Source organism: Erithacus rubecula (assembly GCF_903797595.1).
Source record: "Erithacus rubecula genome assembly, chromosome: 23".
In the NCBI taxonomy this organism is placed as follows: domain Eukaryota; kingdom Metazoa; phylum Chordata; class Aves; order Passeriformes; family Muscicapidae; genus Erithacus; species Erithacus rubecula.
The window spans coordinates 7,538,820-7,557,555 of record NC_136675.1 but is presented as its reverse complement, the minus strand read 5'-3'; the positions used below and the strand labels follow the sequence as shown (position 1 = coordinate 7,557,555).

General features: G+C 57.0%; 2 protein-coding genes across 4 annotated transcripts; both read left to right on the top strand.

The window, feature by feature from the left end:
- Positions 1–252: 252 nt before the first annotated feature.
- ID3 (inhibitor of DNA binding 3) lies at positions 253–2,057 on the top strand. 2 transcript variants are annotated; one of them, XM_079325775.1, is made up of 3 exons: positions 253–777; positions 976–1,047; positions 1,509–2,057. In XM_079325775.1, the coding sequence occupies exons 1-2, from the start codon at positions 457–459 to the stop codon at positions 1,030–1,032; spliced, it is 378 nt and encodes a 125-aa protein (XP_079181901.1). In that variant the 5' UTR covers positions 253–456; the 3' UTR covers positions 1,033–1,047; positions 1,509–2,057. The 2 variants fall into 2 exon arrangements, with proteins under 2 accessions (XP_079181901.1, XP_079181900.1); XM_079325774.1 differs by having other exon boundaries at positions 254–777; positions 1,516–2,057.
- A 6,255-nt stretch (positions 2,058–8,312) lies between these two features.
- On the top strand, positions 8,313–17,056 carry E2F2 (E2F transcription factor 2). 2 transcript variants are annotated; one of them, XM_079325651.1, is made up of 6 exons: positions 8,313–8,908; positions 13,863–13,950; positions 14,115–14,334; positions 14,453–14,611; positions 14,777–14,891; positions 15,126–17,056. In XM_079325651.1, exons 1-6 carry the CDS (start codon positions 8,624–8,626, stop codon positions 15,609–15,611), a joined length of 1,353 nt encoding a protein of 450 aa, XP_079181777.1. In that variant the 5' UTR covers positions 8,313–8,623; the 3' UTR covers positions 15,612–17,056. The 2 variants fall into 2 exon arrangements, with proteins under 2 accessions (XP_079181777.1, XP_079181778.1); XM_079325652.1 differs by lacking the exon at positions 8,313–8,908 and adding an exon at positions 12,656–12,993.
- Positions 17,057–18,736: the final 1,680 nt, after the last annotated feature.

Here is an 18,736-nt window from a genome sequence, read left to right as displayed (position 1 = left end):
GGGCCACTCTCGCCATGAAGGGTCAATTTGGGGGTCTGGGGAGGGAGGGGAGTGAAGCAGAGGGGGTTTAAGGCTCCATTTATGTGTAGGGGCGGAGTTTGATGCTTCATTGACACTCAGAGGCGGGGTTTAGGGCTTCGTTTACATAAAAGGGAAGAGATGAATGGTCATTTTACATAAAAGGGGGTTAGATTGTTCATCATTTGCATGTAGTGGGCGTGGTCAAGTAGCTCTGCCTATAAAAAGGCGGCGGGTGCCTTCCCCCCCATTCTCCCGAGTCTGCTGGCGAGATACGAAACTTCGGAGTCCAGGGGGTGAGACTTGGGGCTGTTAGAGCTGCCCTCTTTGGCGGTCCTGGTGCTCGGAGAACCCAGCAAAACCCCCGCTGTCGCGACAGCCCCTGAGGCTCCGAGGCATCCCCGCATCCTGCATCTCTACGGCTGCTCTGAGCCCACCATGAAAGCCATCAGCCCGGTGCGCTCCGTCCGCAGCTGCTACGAGGCCGTTTGCTGCCTCTCGGAGCAGAGTTTGGCCATCGCCCGGGGCAGCCACAATAAGAGCCCGGCCTTGGAAGAACCCATGAACTTGCTCTACGATATGAACGACTGCTATTCGAAATTGCGGGAGCTGGTGCCAGGCATCCCTCAAGGCACTAAGGTGAGCCAGGTGGAGATCCTGCAGCACGTCATAGACTACATCTTCGACCTCCAGATCGTGCTGGAGGAGGGGTCCAAGGGCCACGACCCCTCCTCCGAGGCCACCCTGTTCTCCCTTAAGGTAAGGATTGCTTCGGGCTGGGGGCTGGCTGTGTTGATTTGGGGAGAGAGGATGTGTTTGGTCAGAGGTTGTAAGTCCAGACAGGGGTGCTGCAGGGTCCCTGAGTGTGTTGGTGGGTCATGGCACGATGGGGAATGGGGAGGAGGGGGGACTACCAGCTGCTGGGGTGATCTTAAGCCCTGTCCCGTCCCTTCACAGGCGGCCGAACTCGCTTCAGAACTCCACACCAAAGACGAGAGAAGTCTGTGTCACTAACGCCACCTCCATCAGGTGAGTGTTGCCCACAATCACCAGTGCTACCACCATCCACAGCCCAGTCCTCCCCGTAATTCCACACACCAGGTGCAGTCCCCGGCCTCCCTCTGGCCACTCAGCATCAAAATCACCAGGGGACCGATCTGCAGCAACCCATGCTCCCTTCCCCCAATTCTCCCTTGCACCCCAATTTTTTACCTCTCCCAACCCACCGCCGATAGCGATCCAAATAATGAGGTCCATTACTCCCCCTTTCTGCAATCCCCCCCAAGCCTCCCACCTGCACCCGGTCAGCACCAACCTAATCCAAGCATCCCCTGCTGGGGACCAGATATCATTCCCGAGAAACTCGGTTTCCTAGCTCCCACCCCCTTTTCAGAAACCTCCATCCCCAACCCCATTTATCACCGTACTAATTATCACTTACTTTTTTGCCTCCCTCTCCCTCTCTTCTCTCACCTCCTGATGCCAATTAGCAAACAGGCAGCGAGTGTCGGTTCCTGGTTCGTTATCAGCCGGAGGTAAACAGCAGCTTCCTCCGTGGCGCCGGGCTGTCTGTGCCTGATCGGCCCCGGCATCGCCTCCCCAGGGCCTGGGCACCGCCAGTGGCGAGCGGCTGCTTCCGACCACCAGCCTTCCACTGCCAGCATCCCACCCACGGAGCTCAGCATCCCAGCTTTGGACCCAAATTCACATGAGATATTTTTAATGATAGACTGATGATGAAGAGGAGGTCGTCTGTATATTTTTGGATTATAGCAGCAAGTCCTGTTTTTAAAGGTGTTTAATGGGATGGTGGGGTGGGGATTAGGGGGTTTTGGGGAGGGGGAAACAAGCATCCTTGAGTATGAACCAAACTCTCTGGGGTTGTGGCCTCGTGTATTGTGGAGCTCTATACTAGAGTATAACTTTTTGTACCTTTTGTGCAGGAAGGTGAATTTCTGCGAATGTGCCTTGTACTTGCTTTATAAACTTTTTATAAAAGTTACCATTTTTACATAATAAAAATCAGATAATTTTGATTAGTTTTTCTCCTTCATCACTGGGTGGAGGGAGCTGGGGTGCACCTCTGGGTAGTAAGACAACCCCGTGGGGGGTGGAAGCCTCCCAAACTCTGATGATAAGAACTCCTAGGGTTACCATAGGAATCTACACAATTGTATAACAGCCTTGAAATGTCAGCTCAGGTATGGGAGGAATTAACCCCGGGCTGCCGGCTATTTTGGGTGCTGCTGTGCTTACCTGATTCAGAAAGGTGCTGAGCCCTGGGGACCACCTGGAGGTGTAGCTGGAGCCCTGGGAAGAAGGGGAAAATATGCTTTTCCCACTTTAAACCATGTGCAAATTGGCTGCCTGACCATCAGTTTCCATCCTGAAGCTGGATTAGGGCTTCTACCAGGCTGGAAGGGATGATGCTGCTCCTCCAGGATATACCCCACAGGGGTAGAAGAGTCTCTGGGCTGCTATTCCTGCCCCAGGTAATATTTAGAAAGCAGCCCCTTCCTGGCCCGATCTCCTACGGAAGGGGCGTCGGGAGCAAAAATGCATTTCCCTTTGGCCTGGGAGCAGATGTGACCCCCACCTGACTCAGATGTGGAGCCAGATCGTGCTCCCTGGGGAAGGTGCTGGCCTGCCTAGGATGAAGCTAAATTAACTTCACTCCCACCTGTAGCACCATCATCTTTATCTCCTGTGCTGGGCTCTGGTTTTGCTGCTGTGGGCTTAGCCAGGCATGATGTGAGTCCTGCACCCAAGGCATCAGAATGTTCCCAGGGTGCTCCAGCATGGAGTATGGGTTAGGGGCTGCAGCATGGGAAGAGGAGGAGGGAGAAGACACAGGGGTCTTGGAGCACAGTGATACAAACCTTTGCCCACACACACTGGCTTCAGCCTCCATCCCAATGACAGCCAACAGGAGCTTGGGGTGCAGCTGGCACCTGCCAAACACCCGTTGTCCACGGCATTTCCACAGGGAAAAGCGGCATGTGGGGCTTCCAAAAAGCACCACCTGGTCCACCTGGATCACCAGCCCCCGGGAACTTTCCTCCCTCCTCCCAGCTCCTCCTCCCCAGGCTCCCCAAGACAAGGCATCCTCAGGCACCCCTGGTGGGGTGGGATGCCATGACACGGGCTGCCCAGGCATGGTGGGAGGGAGGTGAGGGTGTCCATTCAGAAACCACTGCATCTGAGAACAGAGTTGCTGTTGTGCTCACAGCTAAAGATAGGCTTTTGCCATCTCCACTGGATTTTGGCTCCAGAGGACTAGGCAAGGGGTGTATTAGGGGTGAGTATCCCTATGTTCACCCTGGCGTTATGGTCCTCCAGCTGTGCCAGTGCTGATGCACCAAAGGGATTTAAGTGGGATGGGTGGGAAAAGCACCCTGGGTAGGAGCCAAGGGATGGGAATGAGTCTGGGTTCCTGGAAGGTGGGGTTTCTTGCAGTGTGAGCACTCCAGGTCTCAATGGATTCCCCATCGGGGATGATGGCAATGGAAATCACGGACTCACGAGAGCATTTATGAGCTTATTTTGGGGCTGCTTTACTGGGAGAAGTGGGGCTAGGTACTGGTGGGGTGGGAGAAACCAGTCCTGCTGGGCTTTTTGGATGGAAACAGCACTGGGGGATGTACAAGGGGACTCCAGCCCTCAGGAAGGAGAGGTGGCCCCTGCCATTGTCCCCTCTCAGGGATGAGGGCAGGGGATTCCCGAGGCTGTGAGGTTTGGAAGGGTGTAGTTTTGGCTCCAGCTCCCAAGAAGCTTCCCAGGGCCATTACCTCCTCTGCATGCTGGATGGATCCTGGTGCCTTGCCCGGAACAGCCACTCCGACACTCCTGGACTCTGGCACGAGCCTTATTCACACCCCACTGGCTCCCTGGACTGGGCTTTTCTTGAAACTTCTCTTTTAAAAAACAAACAAACAAACAAACAAACAAGCAAAAAAAAAAAAAAAAAAACAAAAAAAAAAACCCCACCAAACCAAACCAAAAGCAACAAAAAAAAAAAACAAAAAACCAAAAAAACCCCAAAACATAACTAAAAATAATTGCTGGGACTGGGATTTACCTCGGGGGATTGATAGGATGATTTACCCCGTAGGGGAGATGGATTTACCTCGGGGGGAAGATTTACCCCATGCAGCAGATTTACCCTGGCTGTTGTCGGATGCCGATGCTTTCCTGGAATACCCTGATGAAAAACACAAGGCTAAAAATAGCTGCAGGGGGCCAAGATTTACCTCGGGGGGGAACAGCTGGAACGAGAAAAATGCTCCGGGCCGAGTAAACCCGGCTTTACTTTTACCACGCCAGCTACACTGGAGGGATGCAGAAAAGAGGTTGAGGAGGGCAAAAACTAATGCCGGGGACAGGGAGGGAGTGGTGAAGGTCGACCGCGGCCCCACTGCGGTGGCGGTGGCCCCAGGTCCGGCTCGTTCGCCTCTTGGCAAGCGCCGGAGTCTGATGCAATCGCCGCGCTGACGGAGGCGGCGGTTCCCACCTGTATTTGCCATTGTGTGCCCGGAGCTGTTTGCAGGTGTTTGCTGGCGCCGCGCTGTCTGAGCCGCACTTCCCTCCTCCTCCTTCTCCTCCTCCTCCCGCTGCTGCCCCGGCCAAGGCCTGGGCCCCCTCGGCCCCCCCGCCCGGCTCCCCGCCAGCCGCCGCTGACACAGATGCGCGCACACGCGCGACCTTGGCCAGGCGCGCTCACAGGGTTTCTGGCGGCTGAGCGGGGGTGCGCACACGCACGGCTACACTGACACGCGTGGTATATGCATATTCACGTGTGTGAATGTGACTGTGTGCGTTTGCACACACCTGCGTGCACTTACACACGTGTTTACAAACACTGACACGCGGGTCCGTGCATGCTCACACGGGCAGGTACATGTGCACGACTGTGTGCAGTTACACACACCTAAATGCATGCAGTCCTGACACCTGTCCGGACACACTCATGCGTGCATACACTTACACCCATGCCCATGTGTTCTTACTATATTCCTACAGGCGCTAACACACTGTGCACACTTAAAATACACGCACACTTAGGTACGTCGTGTACACACACGCCCATGTGCACTTACACACGTGTGTACCCTGGCGAATGTCTGTGTACACACACACGTGTGCATGTATGCACAGGAGAGCTCATCCTGCAAACCAGCCTGTGGAGGGGCTCAGTACCCTCTTGGCTGGAGCTCCCAGAAATGCTGTGAAATTGGAGGAGGCTATTCCTGCTCCCTCCCCACCCCCGTGGAGACCACCCTCTGTCCAGGCAGCCAACTCGCGTGTTCCTGTCAGCCCTTGTCTTCCCTCTTCCAAAGGTGACATCGAGGCTTTGCCCCACGGTGGCGCAGAGGCTTCACATACGTTCCAGGATCTGCCGGGGACGACGTGGGGTGGACCCGGAGGGGTGCGGGCGCCGCAGCCGCGACTCGCTGCTGCCGTCTCCAGGGCAGAGGAAGAAGAGTCCGGCTCACCGGGAAGGTTCTCCCCTCGGGAAGAACTGGGTTTTCGGATTTCTTCTGGTGTACCCTTGGAAAGGACCAGGACTTCCCCCGATGCCTATCCCGGCAAGAATTAGGATATCCTCTAGTGTCCCACTTGGACCAGGACCTTCTCTGGTGCCCTTTCAGAAAGAAAGAACTGGGACCTCCTCTGTCGCCCCCATTCCAGGCACAGGGGTGTGTGGGCTGCTGGCCACTTGTGCTTGCCTAGTGGTTCATCACATGCTCCTGGGACACTTTTTCCCCATGGGTAGAGGCATAGGGCACCAGCAACAGCCCCCTCTTGTACCCCCTCTCTCCTGGGAATGCACCTTGAGGAGGAGCATTAGGGGATGGGGGTCTCATTTGGGGTCCACAGCGCAGCTTCAGCTCTCTACTTCTGGGATATAGTCAACCCCCTCCTTGTGCTCTGCATCCTGAGCATCCTCATCTCCAAGCTGAATATCCAAAAGGTTTTCCAGATTCTGAGGTGAGCAAGGGTGTGGGAGCTGTACCCCTAAGCCTCTGGTGGTGCCGTCTTGGTCTGGGCAGAGATGCAGTGGCCCAGACGTGGTGCCACTATTTCGTGTGCTGAATCTGCACTGGGAAAAGCAACATCATTGCTTGTTCTTTGCCATCACCTCTTCATTTGCTTCCAGGCTGCAGTTCAGATGCTGCCAAGACTCTCAGGGGAGAAGCTAGGAGAGGTCCCCTGGCTCCTCCCCCCACCATGGTTAGCATAGTGACGGAATCTCTTTCCTTGCCCTAAGGTGAGAAGGCTGTTCAAGCGGCTGGTTGGGATGCTTCAGGCCATCCACAAGGTCATCTCAGGCCTCTGTAACATCACAGAATGAGATGGTCTCTAAGGTCCTTTCCAGTCCAAACCCGTCGGGCCACCCTTCTGGACACCTTGGTGTCACAGGAAGATACAGATCTGTGTCTTCTGGTATGGGAGAGGACTTTGTGGAAAGCCATGGCTGGAAAGGCTGGAAAAGGTTTATTGAGCAAGTATTAGGTAGTGGGAAAGATGGCCTTGACTCCTCCCTCAGTTGTCCCTCAGCACAGCTCAGGGGGTGAGGGCCAACAAGTTTTCCCATCTTTTGGGTCAGCCCTTACCCCAGTGAGGTCACATTAACAACATGTGGGGATGTCACCTCTGCTTTGTCCAAACTGGAGGAGCCGAGGACACAAGCTGCCAGGCCCTCCCCATACCCCAATGTCCTTATCCCAAGGGTCACCCAACTGAAGTAAACCCAAGGCAAGCAATTGACACAAATTTATCCACCCTGCCGGGCACAGCCTGTCTTTGTGTGCTGGTTTGGAGACAGCAGTTGCCTTCTTCCCACAGTGGGGAAGAAGAAAGTCTGAGTGGATTGATTTGTCAAGCTCAGCCATGATCCTGGCACAGGGGCCACACTGCCCAGCTGGGGTGGCATCGCTGCTGCCAGACCTTTTGTTCTGCCCCAAAGTCTGGCACGGTGGAAGGTAAATGTCTATCGTGGATCTGAGGCTCCTGGCATGTTTCGGGGTGTCCCTCCCAGTTGAGTTGGAGTCTGGAGGTCTGGTGTCCCTCCTTGTCCACAGCAGAGGCCATACCAGCATGTGTATCCGACTGTATTCCAGGAGGCTTCTTTGCATTATCTGGGATTATCCTTAACCCAGACCTGGGCATGGAGTTGGCTCTTCCTAGAGAGGAGAATGATGGAGAGAAGAACAATGGATGGAGGCAACCAGGTGATGGAGAAGAATTAGGGAATGGAGAGGAACCAGGGGATAGAGACAAACAAGGTGATGGAGAGGAACCAAGGGATAAAGAGGCACCAACTCCTGTGGCTTGGTGGCCTCAGCAGGATTAAGCCCTGGCTTGTCTCAGTGGCTGTGGAGGCCTTTTACTGGTGCCAGTAAGGGTAAGAGTTGCCCTCACTCAGGGCTTTGCCGTTGCCTCAGTGATTCCTGCACTCCAAAATCTCTGTAGGCCAGCTTTGGTGCCTTTCATCCCCTTTTTCTCCCTCTACTTTGCCAGAAGGACCTGGTGCACTCCAAGGACGTGGGTGGGATGTATGTGGCACAATGAGTGGCAGGTTGAATGAACTATGAGTGAACCAGAGACCAAATCTCCTCATGCTGAGCCCCTCTGAGATCCCTGTTCTTGCCCAACAGCTGTGTCTGCAGGGTGGGAAGGTGCCAGACAGCCTCTGGCTTGTGGAGGCAAAATCTTTGTTTTGAATAGATGTGGCTCCCTCTCCCCTACCCTGGGTTGCTGTAACTGGGAATAGAGATGGGGGAACGATGGCAAGGGTGGGACGAGAATGGGAAGATGAGGACTGGGGCTTGACAGAGACGAGAGGATGATGAGGAATGTGGGATGAAGAGGTTGGAGGGTCGCAGCCGTCGGGATAGATCCCATCAGATTGATGGAGGACAGTACCTTCTAAAAAATAAATAAGTAACAGAAAATGTATCCTAGTCCCGATCCCCAAACCAAATGCCCTCCACCCCCAAAACAGGCGCCCCTACGCCCAGCAGGTGGTCTCAAGAAGGTCCCTCCCTCTTTTTTGCATAAATGGCCCCGCCCGCCGCGCGGCCCCTTTAAGGCCTATCCCGGCGCGGCACCCCCAGCCGCAACCAAGGGGCGGGGCCACGGCGGCGACAGCCAGTCAGCACGCGGCGTCTTCCGCGGGAAATCCGAATTTCGCGGCACGGGTTTTGGCGCTTAAAAAAAAAAAGAAACCGGAAAAAAAAAAAAAAAAGAAAAAAAACAAGTAAAGAAAAAGGAGCGCTCGGGGCCGGGCGCGATCGGGCGGGAGCAGAGCCGGGCGCGGGGGTCCCGGCCCAGGCGGGGCCGCGCTCCGGCCGCCCCGGCCCCGCACAGCCGATTTTTGGGGCCAAAAGCGAATTTTCCGCCGGTATCGTAGGCATCGCCGCTGCGTTCCTCTCTGCAGGTTTTTCGGGGGATATCTGGGAAGCGGCCCGTGGCATCGCCCGCCGGAATGGCTCTCCGTTCCTCCAAAATGCCACGGCTGAGATTGTGACACCCTCCCGGCTACGAAATTGTGGGGTGCTCCTGCCCGCTTCCCCGGGCCGGCCTTTTCGGAAAGGACTTTGCAATGCTGCGGCTCCCCAGGGGAGTGTCCCCTGTTCCAGGGAGGAGGGGTACCGCCCCCCCGCCCCCCCCTCCCCACCACCGCCCTAAGAAGGTCATGTCACTGATGGGCTCCTGTGATCCGCGGGCTTCCAGCCTGGGCAGCTCACCGTTATCCACAGGCTGTTTCACCCAGGTCTACACGTCAGCGGCTGTCAGTGGCCCCACTTCCCGGGGCGGGGGTCTCTGTGACACCCCGCAAGGCCCCGAACTCAGGACCCTCTATTCGGCCTCGGCGGGACGGCTGCCGGTAAGATGTCTGCATCCCGTCTCTTTCTCGGGCGTCGCTTCGGGGCGCGGGAGGCTGGGGATGGTGCTGGGTGGGGAGCAGGGGGTGGGTGACCCCAGCACGTGCAACCCCCTCCCTTCCAAATTTGGCAGCTTATATTGGAATCTGCACCCTCTAATGTGTCTTTTTGGGAGTGGGGGAGGGTGAGGTCTGAAATCAGAAGTCGCAGTGAAATGGCCCAGATGTTTCTCAACTTCCCCTCACCCCTGCCTGCCCGCGTCTCCGGCTTCCGCTTCTTGGCCTTTTTCGGCCTCTTTTCCTCTCTCTAGCTTGCAAAAAGTCCGGGTTGTGCCTCAACACCCGGCCAGCGATCCCAGGCCCTTAGAGAAGCCCTTTCTATGGAGGGGAAATGAGGAATGGGTACATTCCCTCCCCCACTTTGGAGCTGTAACCCCGGGGGGACTCCCGGGGGGAGCCCCGGGGGGAACACGGGACTGGGGTGCTACAGCGTCGCTTTCCGGGCTTGATTTCTGCCCGTGGTTACAGCGGGGCTGGCAATGACTGTTTTTTGGCGGGGCGGATCTCATCCTCCATAGATCACTCCAAGGCTTTGTAGCTCAGACCCTGATGCTGGGAGCTGTGTAGGGGGTTGCTGTCCTATATCTTTGCCGCGGGGTCACGGCTGTGTTTACAAAGCCCAACACTAAGCTACAAAGCTACCCCCAAACAGAGAAAATGAGGCACGAGTCGGGTGCTGGCCCCGTGCCCATTGTTGGGGCGCACAAGAGACTATGCGCAGCCTGTCCCTGCTCCTGGAGGGCCCCTCCGAGTCCCCGGCCCATCAGCCTCGCTGGCAGCTGGCATTTAATTCTTGCCTGCTCCATCCTGGGCACACATCCAGCCCTCACTGTGAGCCTCTGTTCTCCTCGGTCCTGGGAGGAACCCCAGACCCTGCTAACACCGATTGAGTTTTCCCAAACCTTGATTCATTTATTTATTCCCCGCCCTTTTCCCAATCCCTGGTGCTTGGTGCCATCTGGGGACATTGCCGTGGCGGGAGGAGAGACAGTCTTTGCTTCCCCCTTTGTGCCATGGCTAGAGGCTGGCTGCAGTCGTTCTGAATCCCCATCCCAGGGGACTTCGGGACCACCTGTCTCCTCTCTGGCTTCTTTGTCTCCGAATCGCGTGAGACATCCTGCACTGCCAGGGGCTGTTGTTTAAGAAGACACCATCATTGTTGCCCCCTCTCTTAAAAATATCCCATGGACTCCCAGTACCATTTCTGTGGATGTGCAGAGCTGGTTTTGGGCTAGTGGCCCCTTTTTAATCGTCATCATCACCCACTCCAGTTCTCAGGGTACTCCTTCCTGCTGCTGTCCCCTAAATGTGGCTGGCAAGTGGGGTGTGGGGGGGCGGGCTTGTGTGACACTTGTGGACATGAAGTGCTTGTCCTTAACTGACAAGTGGGATCAAGAGGTTTGGGCTAACGGCCTATTTGTCATCACCGCCACCGTCATTATCATCATCACCCACACAAGCAGATGTTCCGGGTGCTGCTGTCCTTTGAACAGGGTCTGGGGGGCTCATGTAACAACTGGGTACATGACGTGTTCCTCTATACACCTTGGTGGCCTGCGAGAGGTGTTCCTCCCCAGTCTCCATCTCATTTCCTGCTGCCATTGTCCTGTTCGTGGTGCTGAAAATGCTCTTTCCAGCCCCGGTATGGCACTCGCAGCCCTGGCAGCTGGGGTTCCTGCCGCACACACCCCGTTTATGGCACAACCTTTGTGTGCAGAGCCGAGGCAATCAGATACGAGCGTTTCCTCCCAGTTCCCAAGCAGGGCAATTGCGGCCGCTCCCACCGGCTTTGTGCCACATGAGTGATCTGGGATTACATGGAGGAGCCTATCACCCCGCGGGAAAGCAGGACGGGTTGTCTCTCATCCAAAATAGCCCTAAATTTACCATACTCTCCGATTTGAGGGTTCCAGAATAATTGGATGCATTTTCCTCTAGGGAAAATGTGTATTTTGGAGTGGTTTTAGCCCACACCAATCCCGTTGTCAGTGTTTGCCCATCTCTAGTCCCTATAGGGTCTCTGCAGTCTCTAAAGGATGATTAGGGCTATGCAAGAACACTGAAGAGAGGGGTGTTTCTGATGTAGAATCCCTGTTCCCCATCATGAGCAAGGGCGTCCAGAGTCCACTGTGGTTCTGTACGAGCTGGCAGGGTTGAGCCCTCTGTGCAAAGAGCACCCAAGAGTGGCAGCCCCTGTGGGTGCTGGGGTGTGGAAGAACCTGCTCAGGAGCACAGATTCAACAGGGGTGACATAATTCCATCCCACCTTGATCCCAACCTGAGATTTTCCCAAACAGGGTTTTCCACAAGGGCGAGAGGGGGGAATCTTTGGGCGGGGGTGATGGGTGGAGAAGTGGTGATTTTGCTGCTGCCCTTGGAGGGGCTTTGTTGGCTATGGCTTTTAAAGCCACCAGCTCCTCTCTACTGGGGAATATCTTCCAAGATGGGGCTATTGGAGGGGATGCAGGTGTCGGCTGCACCCCAGAGCAGGTGGGAGCAGTACCTGGGGTGAGGATATTGCCTTCCTCCCCAGTGCAGGGTGGTCTCATGTCCCTCAAATCTGGGATCAGCCTCTATTCCCCTGTCCCCTGGCATCTTGTGCCCTGCTAGCCTTCAGCCACCCCAAGGCAGTGGGGGCTGCACCTCTGGGGTCTGACCCAGCAGCCCCTGGGCACAAGCAAGCAGCTGGATCCTGGAGTACCCCTTGGCTCCCTGCCAGCCCTGAGTGCCCAACCCCAGGCACTGCATTCCCACGCCCCGTGGGGGCGGTGGGGGCTGGTAAAAGGGGGAACTGAGGGGAGCTCCATAAAAGCCGGGCAGAGCCCGGGCAAGCCCAGAGAAAGCAGCGGATGCTGCTGAAAGGGAAGGTTGGCAGGAGGAGCCTCCTGCGGGGGAGCTGAGTGGTGCTCTGATGCTTGGGCTGGGTGCAGGGTGTAGCCCCTGGCGCCAGGGCTGGGCTCAGGGCTGCTTGGCAGGCAGAGCTGGCAGGGGGCCCAGCCTGCCCCCTCACTGCTTTACATCCCCCCAAAATTCTGGGGTCAAGCCTGTTTTCCCATCCCCACCATCACATTGGGGTGTAGATGGTGTGTTCCCACATCCTGGAGAGCCATGGCTGGGGGCTGGCAAGTAGCATGGCGTGGTCCTGCCATGTCTTAGGGAGGTCTTTGGGTTTGGTTCCTGCTCCCCTACCTACTGTGGTTCATCCCACCCCTCCCCTCAGTGCTGGTGGGGTCCTGGGAGCCCCTCACTGCGCACCACTCAGCTGTTGTGCGCCTAATCCTTCCCAGCTTGGGGCATGGCAGCTGTGTCACAGGAGGGAGCCCCTTGTCCATTGTCCCTTGCTGGTGGGGTCCTGCCGCTGTCTGAGCCCACCAAGCCCCCAGTCACCAAAACTGCACCTGGGGAAGCAGGGAACTCCCTTTATCCCCTCCTGCACATGGGGAGGGGATATTCGGGGGTTTGGAGGTGCCTGGACACACTAGGACCTGCTCCATGCCTCAGTTTCCCCAATGCCTGGGGGAGGTGGGGTGCAGCTAACCTCCCCAGTAGTGATGGGAACACAAGTTGGCCATGGCCGTGCATGCCGGAGGAGCAAGGGATAGCGGGAGGGGGGGCAGGGAGATGCCCGCCCTCCCGTGCTGGCACATGGATGGGCTCTTACCTGAGGCAGGCGTTTCCCAGGCACTCGGCATTAACCGTTGTGGTGCCGGCAGCTCCGGGGCAGATCCGGGGGCACGAGGCTGGGGTTGGAGGCAAGTTCACTGGGAAAAACCTGCTCGGGGAAGCGCGGGAGGGAAGAAATTCCCACAGGAGCTCGCGACCTACCTGGCTCCCTGGAGGGGTGGAAAACAGCCCCTGGCGCCTCTCCCGCCAGCCCCCTCTGCTGGAAATGAGGGCGGCGTGCCCAACCCTTCCTGCAAGGTGCGTGGTGCTCCCAGGGGAGCCGCCGTCGGAGCCAGCACAGGGATCTGGGTGCCATGCGGCTTGTGCTGGGGGGCTCCCTGTGGGACAGCCCGGCCTGGGAGCAGGTACGGGGGGAGGTCGGCATGGGGCTGGGGAGACTGCTTTCTACTGCTGAGACAAAGTATTTCCCCCCCAAATCACCCTGTGCATGTTTGTGGGTGTGGAGGACTCCAGGGGGATTTGTTTGCATTGGGGGGGGGGGGGGGGGGGTTGGTGGCACTCTCCAGTTCTCCTGTGAATTTACTCTGCTGCACTTTTCCCTGGATACCTTCTCCCCAAGTGCTGCTTGGGGTTCCTTGAGGGGGATTTCAAGGAGCTGCTTGCCCTGGTGAGGGGAGAGCAGGTGCAGGGATGTTTGTCTCCCCCCCAGAAGCCAGCACACCCCCCTCACCAGTTTCCCTTCAGCTGGGTACATATGTCCAGGGCACCTAGGGGTCACAGGGGAGGGCTGAACCCAGCTGGTCCCAGGTGCGCAGGTGGCAGCTGGGTGCCTTTGACTGCCTTGACCATGACCCGGGTGGGAGGGGGGAAGTGAAATCCTGCACCCCAGTGAGCCAGCTGGCAGGGTAGGAGGGTGAGGATCTGGCTTTGGAGCTGCCACATTCCCAGGGGTCAGCCTGTGGAGCCCTGCCAGGAGCTGGGGCTGAGGGGAAATCCCAGTGGGTTCCTGGTGAATGCCAGGGTGTGCAGGAAGCCGTGGGGGATGACGAGACCCCTCATCTCCTCTCTGTGCAGTTTTCCCCATGGCCTCTCACACTGCTGGGTTCTTCTGTGCCCCTTCCCAAAAGGAGTATTGTAACTGGATGAGCCTCTTGCAGGTTTCCTCCACCTTGGGATGTGGTGCCCACGGCTTGGCTGATGGCCCTAGAGGGCCTGGGGAACTCAGAGGGGTGTCTGACTTGACCACAATGCAGGGTTTTCTCTCGTGCTCCAGGCCAAGAGGAAGCTGGACCTGGAGGGCCCCGAATTTCGCACGCCCAAGGGGAAGGGCTGGACACTGGCACAGGTCCCCAGCCCCAGGAGTAAGTGATGCGGGTGGGCTAAGAGGGGTCAGGGGAAGATGGGAGGAGCAGTCCCCACTTCTCTTCCCTCTTAGAACCATGTCCCCTCTAGCACTATGTCATGTCACCTCCATCCCACACCCCAAACTGAGGAGAGGATGGAGGCATCTCTTGTTTCCCTACAGCCCCCAAGTCTCCTGGGGAGAAAACTCGCTACGACACCTCACTGGGACTGCTCACCAAAAAATTCATCCGTTTGCTGAATGAGTCTCCCGATGGTGTTGTGGATCTGAACCGGGCTGCTGAGGTGCTGGAGGTCCAGAAACGTCGCATCTACGACATCACCAACGTACTGGAGGGCATCCAGCTCATCCGCAAGAAATCCAAGAACCACATCCAGTGGATGTAAGGGATGCTGGGCATCTGAAAATGGGACATGGAGGTGTGGCAGGGTGGGAGACACATGGCTTGATGACACATAGGGCGTGCTGTGCCATCACTCAGATGCCATCTCCATTGGCAGGGGGACAGGGATCTTTGAGGACGCAGCAATGGTGGAGAAGCAACAAGTACTGCATGGGGAACTGGCTGAACTGGCTAGGACAGAGAGGATGCTGGACCAACTCATGCAGGACTGTGCTCTGCAGATCCAGCAGCTCACTGACAATGAGACCAACCAGAGATATCCTTGCTGAGGGAGATGGGAGGGAGGGCAGGGTCTTGGGAACCCCTCTGAGCTCCTTCTCCTCCAGTTGAATTCCCCTGGGTTTTGGGGGTTTTTGGAGGGACGCAAGGGTGGATGTCCTGCTTGCAGCCCCTTCTTTTCCTATGCCTCATCCCTGTCCACGCTGGCATACGTCACCTACCAAGACCTCTGTGCCATCAGCAGCTTCCAGGAGCAAACAGTGATTGCTGTGAAGGCTCCCCCTGAGACACAGCTGGAGGTGCCAGACTTCAGCCAGGTTTGTGTGGGTCCTGCTGGATCTGTGCCACAATGGGTCCCCCTGAGGAGTCCTAAGGACACAGCTGAGCATGACCCTGGGTGGTTTTGGGGTGTCTCCACGGGGCTATTTGACCCTCAGCTGGTCCTTCGAGGATTGCAATGCCCCAGCTGGATCTCTCATGGGTTGGGGGTAGTGGAGTGGGATTTGGGTGACCTTCTGGGTGTCTCCCTGAGTCTTACTCTGTTCTACCAGGAGAACTTCCAGCTCCACCTGAAGAGCACCAATGGCCCTATCGAGGTGTACCTCTGCCCAGAGGAGATCACAGAAGAAAGCTCCACCAAGGACCACCCTGTCCCCTCTGCTGCCACCTCCCCACAGGACCACCCTGTATCCCTTTCCCTGTCAAACATCGCCCCATCAGGCACACAGCCACCCCACCCCATCTACCAGAGCTGGGGGGGCACAGGAACTGTTCTTCCACCCCCATCTCTGCCTCTCCCCATCCAGGGGGGACCCAACTCACTTCTGGAGATGGAACCTGGGCTCCTGGGCTCCCCTGCCCATCTTCTGCAGCAGACAGAGGACCAGCTGCCCTGCACCCCCTCCCACCTGGACTTGGGACCCTTTGTCACCTTCTCGCCCCCCCTGGAGCAGGATGACTATCTCTGGGGGCTTGAGGGCGAGGGAGTCACAGACCTCTTTGAGACATATGACTTGGGAGACCTGCTGAAGCACTGAGTGTCCCCCTAGTCCCCATTGCCTTTGTCCCCTCTGGCCACTTGTGTCCTGAGTGTGTGGGATCTGTGTGGGCTGTCTGGAGAGATTATGCTGGGGAGCACTGGGTTTTCTGAGGATGGGAGGGAGAGGGAGACTTGTGTTGCTCACCCATGTGGCTTCTCTGCACTGTTCTGGATTGGTTGTCACCTCACTGGGCACCAGGAGTGCTCTGGGATCCATCCAGGACCCATCCCAGCATCTCCCCATAAATCCATGGGGCACTGTGCTTTCCACCATAATCCCCCACCACCCTGCGGATGCTGGTGGACTTGAAGTGCCTTTGGGTGCCCCAGATGAGTCAGGGGCACCCTTGGGTGGCAGAGAAACCTCTGCCCAGAATGGGCTGTATTATGTTCTGGGGTCACTCCATCTGCTCCTCAGTTAAACTGGTGGTTCTTTGGGGTCACAACAGGTCATTTCCAGTGGCATTTTCCCCACCACAGCTGGAATATCCTTAAAAAAACATTGAGGCAGCAAAGCTGAAGTCACCTTTGGGTGAAGGAAGGATGAAGCTCACGTGGCTCCAGCAAATCTCGGGCCAAGACATGGAGCCAATTCTCTGAGGGGCTGCAGCCCTCTGTCCCAGTCCATACCAGCTCCCTCTGGCCTCTTGGAGCTACTGGTGCTGGGAGTATCAAAACTGGAATGTACTGGAAGGGTTGTGCCTGGAGGAGGCAATGACCTGCAGAGAGGGGCTTGGGTAGCAGTTTGGGACAAGCCCTGGGACATGGGGTAGGATAGGATTTTTAATTGTGCCATTCCTTGTGAAATATCTGTAATTATTGCACTGTATTTATCTGGGTCCCCCCTTTGGTGTGGGGCTGGTGGGGCTGGGAGGGGTTGGATTGTCTGTGGGTGTATTTAAGTTGTCCTTCCTTGGTTGTTGGTGCTCCTGTAAGTTGGCTCAAAGAGCTGGTGTGGGTGAGAACATGTTTTGGTCTGAAAAACTTTTAGCACTTGTTGTTTTCTACCCAGGAGGAGTTGAAATAAAATAAAATTGTCAAGTTCTAAAGGGCTGTTTTCCTCTAAGCAGCAAAATGCTGGAATGGTTTGGGAGGAGGGAGGAGCTGAACTGGTTTTGCTCCTGTTTTCAGGGTAAAATGGCCTGTTTTGAGGCTTTTATCTGACCAGCATGCTCTGTAGGCACTTGTGGAGAAGGGGTTTGAGATGAAGCTTTGACTGGAGTGAGGAGGATGAGTCTCACCTGCTCAGATTGGTGATTTCCAGCCCAAATCTGGCTGGGATGAGCCTTTGCCTCAGCTAGAGCCCCTTCAACGAGAAGTGTTGGAAAAGCCCCACCAGGGCCAGGGGCCAGCTCCCTATGGATCTTGGGGCTGGATAGGCTTGTACACCCCAATTTGGGGTCTGCAGAGCAAGATCCTGGGGGAGCTATGTCCACGTAGGGTCCCTCTCCATGTGTTACCTGTCATACTGTGACCTGGGGATGCCACCAGTGCGGGCAAAGTGCTGGTCAGGGGCAGCAGCTGTCCTGTGGTATGTGGTGGTGGGCAGGGGCACCCAGTGTTATCTGGGAGCATCCAGTGATGGCTGGGGGTACCTGATGTTCATTGGTACTAAATCATACCCGGAGGGACTCAGTGATGTCTGAAGGTACCTGCTGGGGCCAGGTGAGCTGGGTGACGGTCACGGAGTCCCATCCCCCACGGGGATGAGTGCTCTACAGCAAGTCAGGGAATGTCCCCGTGCCATTTGCGGTCCCTCCCCTCCCCCCGCGCAGTCCCCAGGCCAGCCAGGAGGTGGCAGGGCCACACCAGCCGAGGGACCCCGAAAAGCAGCGGAGGGCAGCAGGAGGGTCGGGGGCTGCCTGTGTGCTGAGAGGCTCGTATCTGGCCAAATCCCTCCTGCTCCAGTCCTGCCCGGGCTGCAGCCTTTTAACCCTCTGTCTTCCAGAACCCTGCATCCGAGGGAGACGTCCCGGGAGCTCGTTGGATGTTGGCTCCCCCCAAAGTGGGGAAGGACACCCTAAACCCTGCTTGCCGGTGCCAGAGGGGTGAAATCTTTCAAGCGTAGCCGTTCACCCAAGGCTAGTGATGGCTCTTCCTGTAGCCCAGTCTCCCTCAGCACCCCAGTAACAGCGGGTTAGAGGAGGACTTGGGCCGGCCCTGGTTAGGCACAGACCTAAGTTTTATTGAGCCCCACTCCTGCCTCAGTAAAAGGGTCGAGGATCTGTCACCCCCTTATCCACCATCCACCGTGGGTGAGGGTGCAAAGGATATTGGAGGGGGGGGTCCTACAAAGCCCCCTTGCACCCATGTTGGCCTCTCTCTTGACAAACCCATTGAGACTTCTTGCCCCTTCCTGTTTCAGTTTGTCACCAGCCCCAGCCCTGCCGTGGGATGTGCTCGGTGTCTGTCCAACCTCATTGGCTGCTCCTGAGGTGTCCAGGATTCCAACCCATCCTCCGGGAAGAGCAAAAGAACACGAATGGGGCACCAAATTCCATTGAGAGGTGAGACTAATGAGAGGAGAGGAGGGGGAACAAAGAGGTCACCTCCAGCGGGACAAAAAGAAAAGGGCTCCAGTAATTATCCCCTGTCCAAGGATTGTCCCACGGGGTCCTAGGAAGGGCAGTGGGGTGACCTAAAGGATGACTTCCAGTTAAATGGTGTTTGGAGCAGACTGGCCATCAATGTGTGTTTGTCTCCATCTTCTACCAAGACGGGAGAGGTGATTTCTTGGGTCTGTCGGAGAGGTGAGTACTGGAGTGCTGGGGGGAGGTGGGTTCCAGTCGGAGGTGGGTGCTGGGGTCCCTGAAAAAGGTGGATGGTGGCATTAGGGGGGTGCTGGTGCCTGGGGACTGCGGGTATTGGGGTTAGGGAGATGCCGGGTGCCGAGGCTCGAGGTGCGGATCCACCCAGACCCCAGCGTTTCCTCTTCCTCCCGCCACAGCACGAGGGAACCCCGCACCCCTTACGTCACGGAATGGGGGCCACGGGAGCGGCTCTAGGGGAGCACCGCGGCTCTTCACCTTTAACGCGCGGGCGGGCGGGGCCGCCGCGTGACGGCGGCGGGGCGGGCGCGGGCGGAGGGAGGGGCGGGGCGGCTCCGGGCGCGGGGTTGCCGGT

Coding starts and splice junctions, on each gene's coding strand:
- E2F2 (XM_079325651.1), top strand. CDS start 8,624: ATGCTGCGGCTCCCCAGGGGAGTGTCCCCTGTTCCAGGGAGGAGGGGT. Junction 14,612..14,776: donor GACAATGAGACCAACCAGAG/ATATCCTTGCTG, acceptor ATCCCTGTCCAC/GCTGGCATACGTCACCTACC. Junction 14,892..15,125: donor AGGTGCCAGACTTCAGCCAG/GTTTGTGTGGGT, acceptor CTGTTCTACCAG/GAGAACTTCCAGCTCCACCT.
- ID3 (XM_079325775.1), top strand. CDS start 457: ATGAAAGCCATCAGCCCGGTGCGCTCCGTCCGCAGCTGCTACGAGGCC. Junction 778..975: donor CCACCCTGTTCTCCCTTAAG/GTAAGGATTGCT, acceptor GTCCCTTCACAG/GCGGCCGAACTCGCTTCAGA.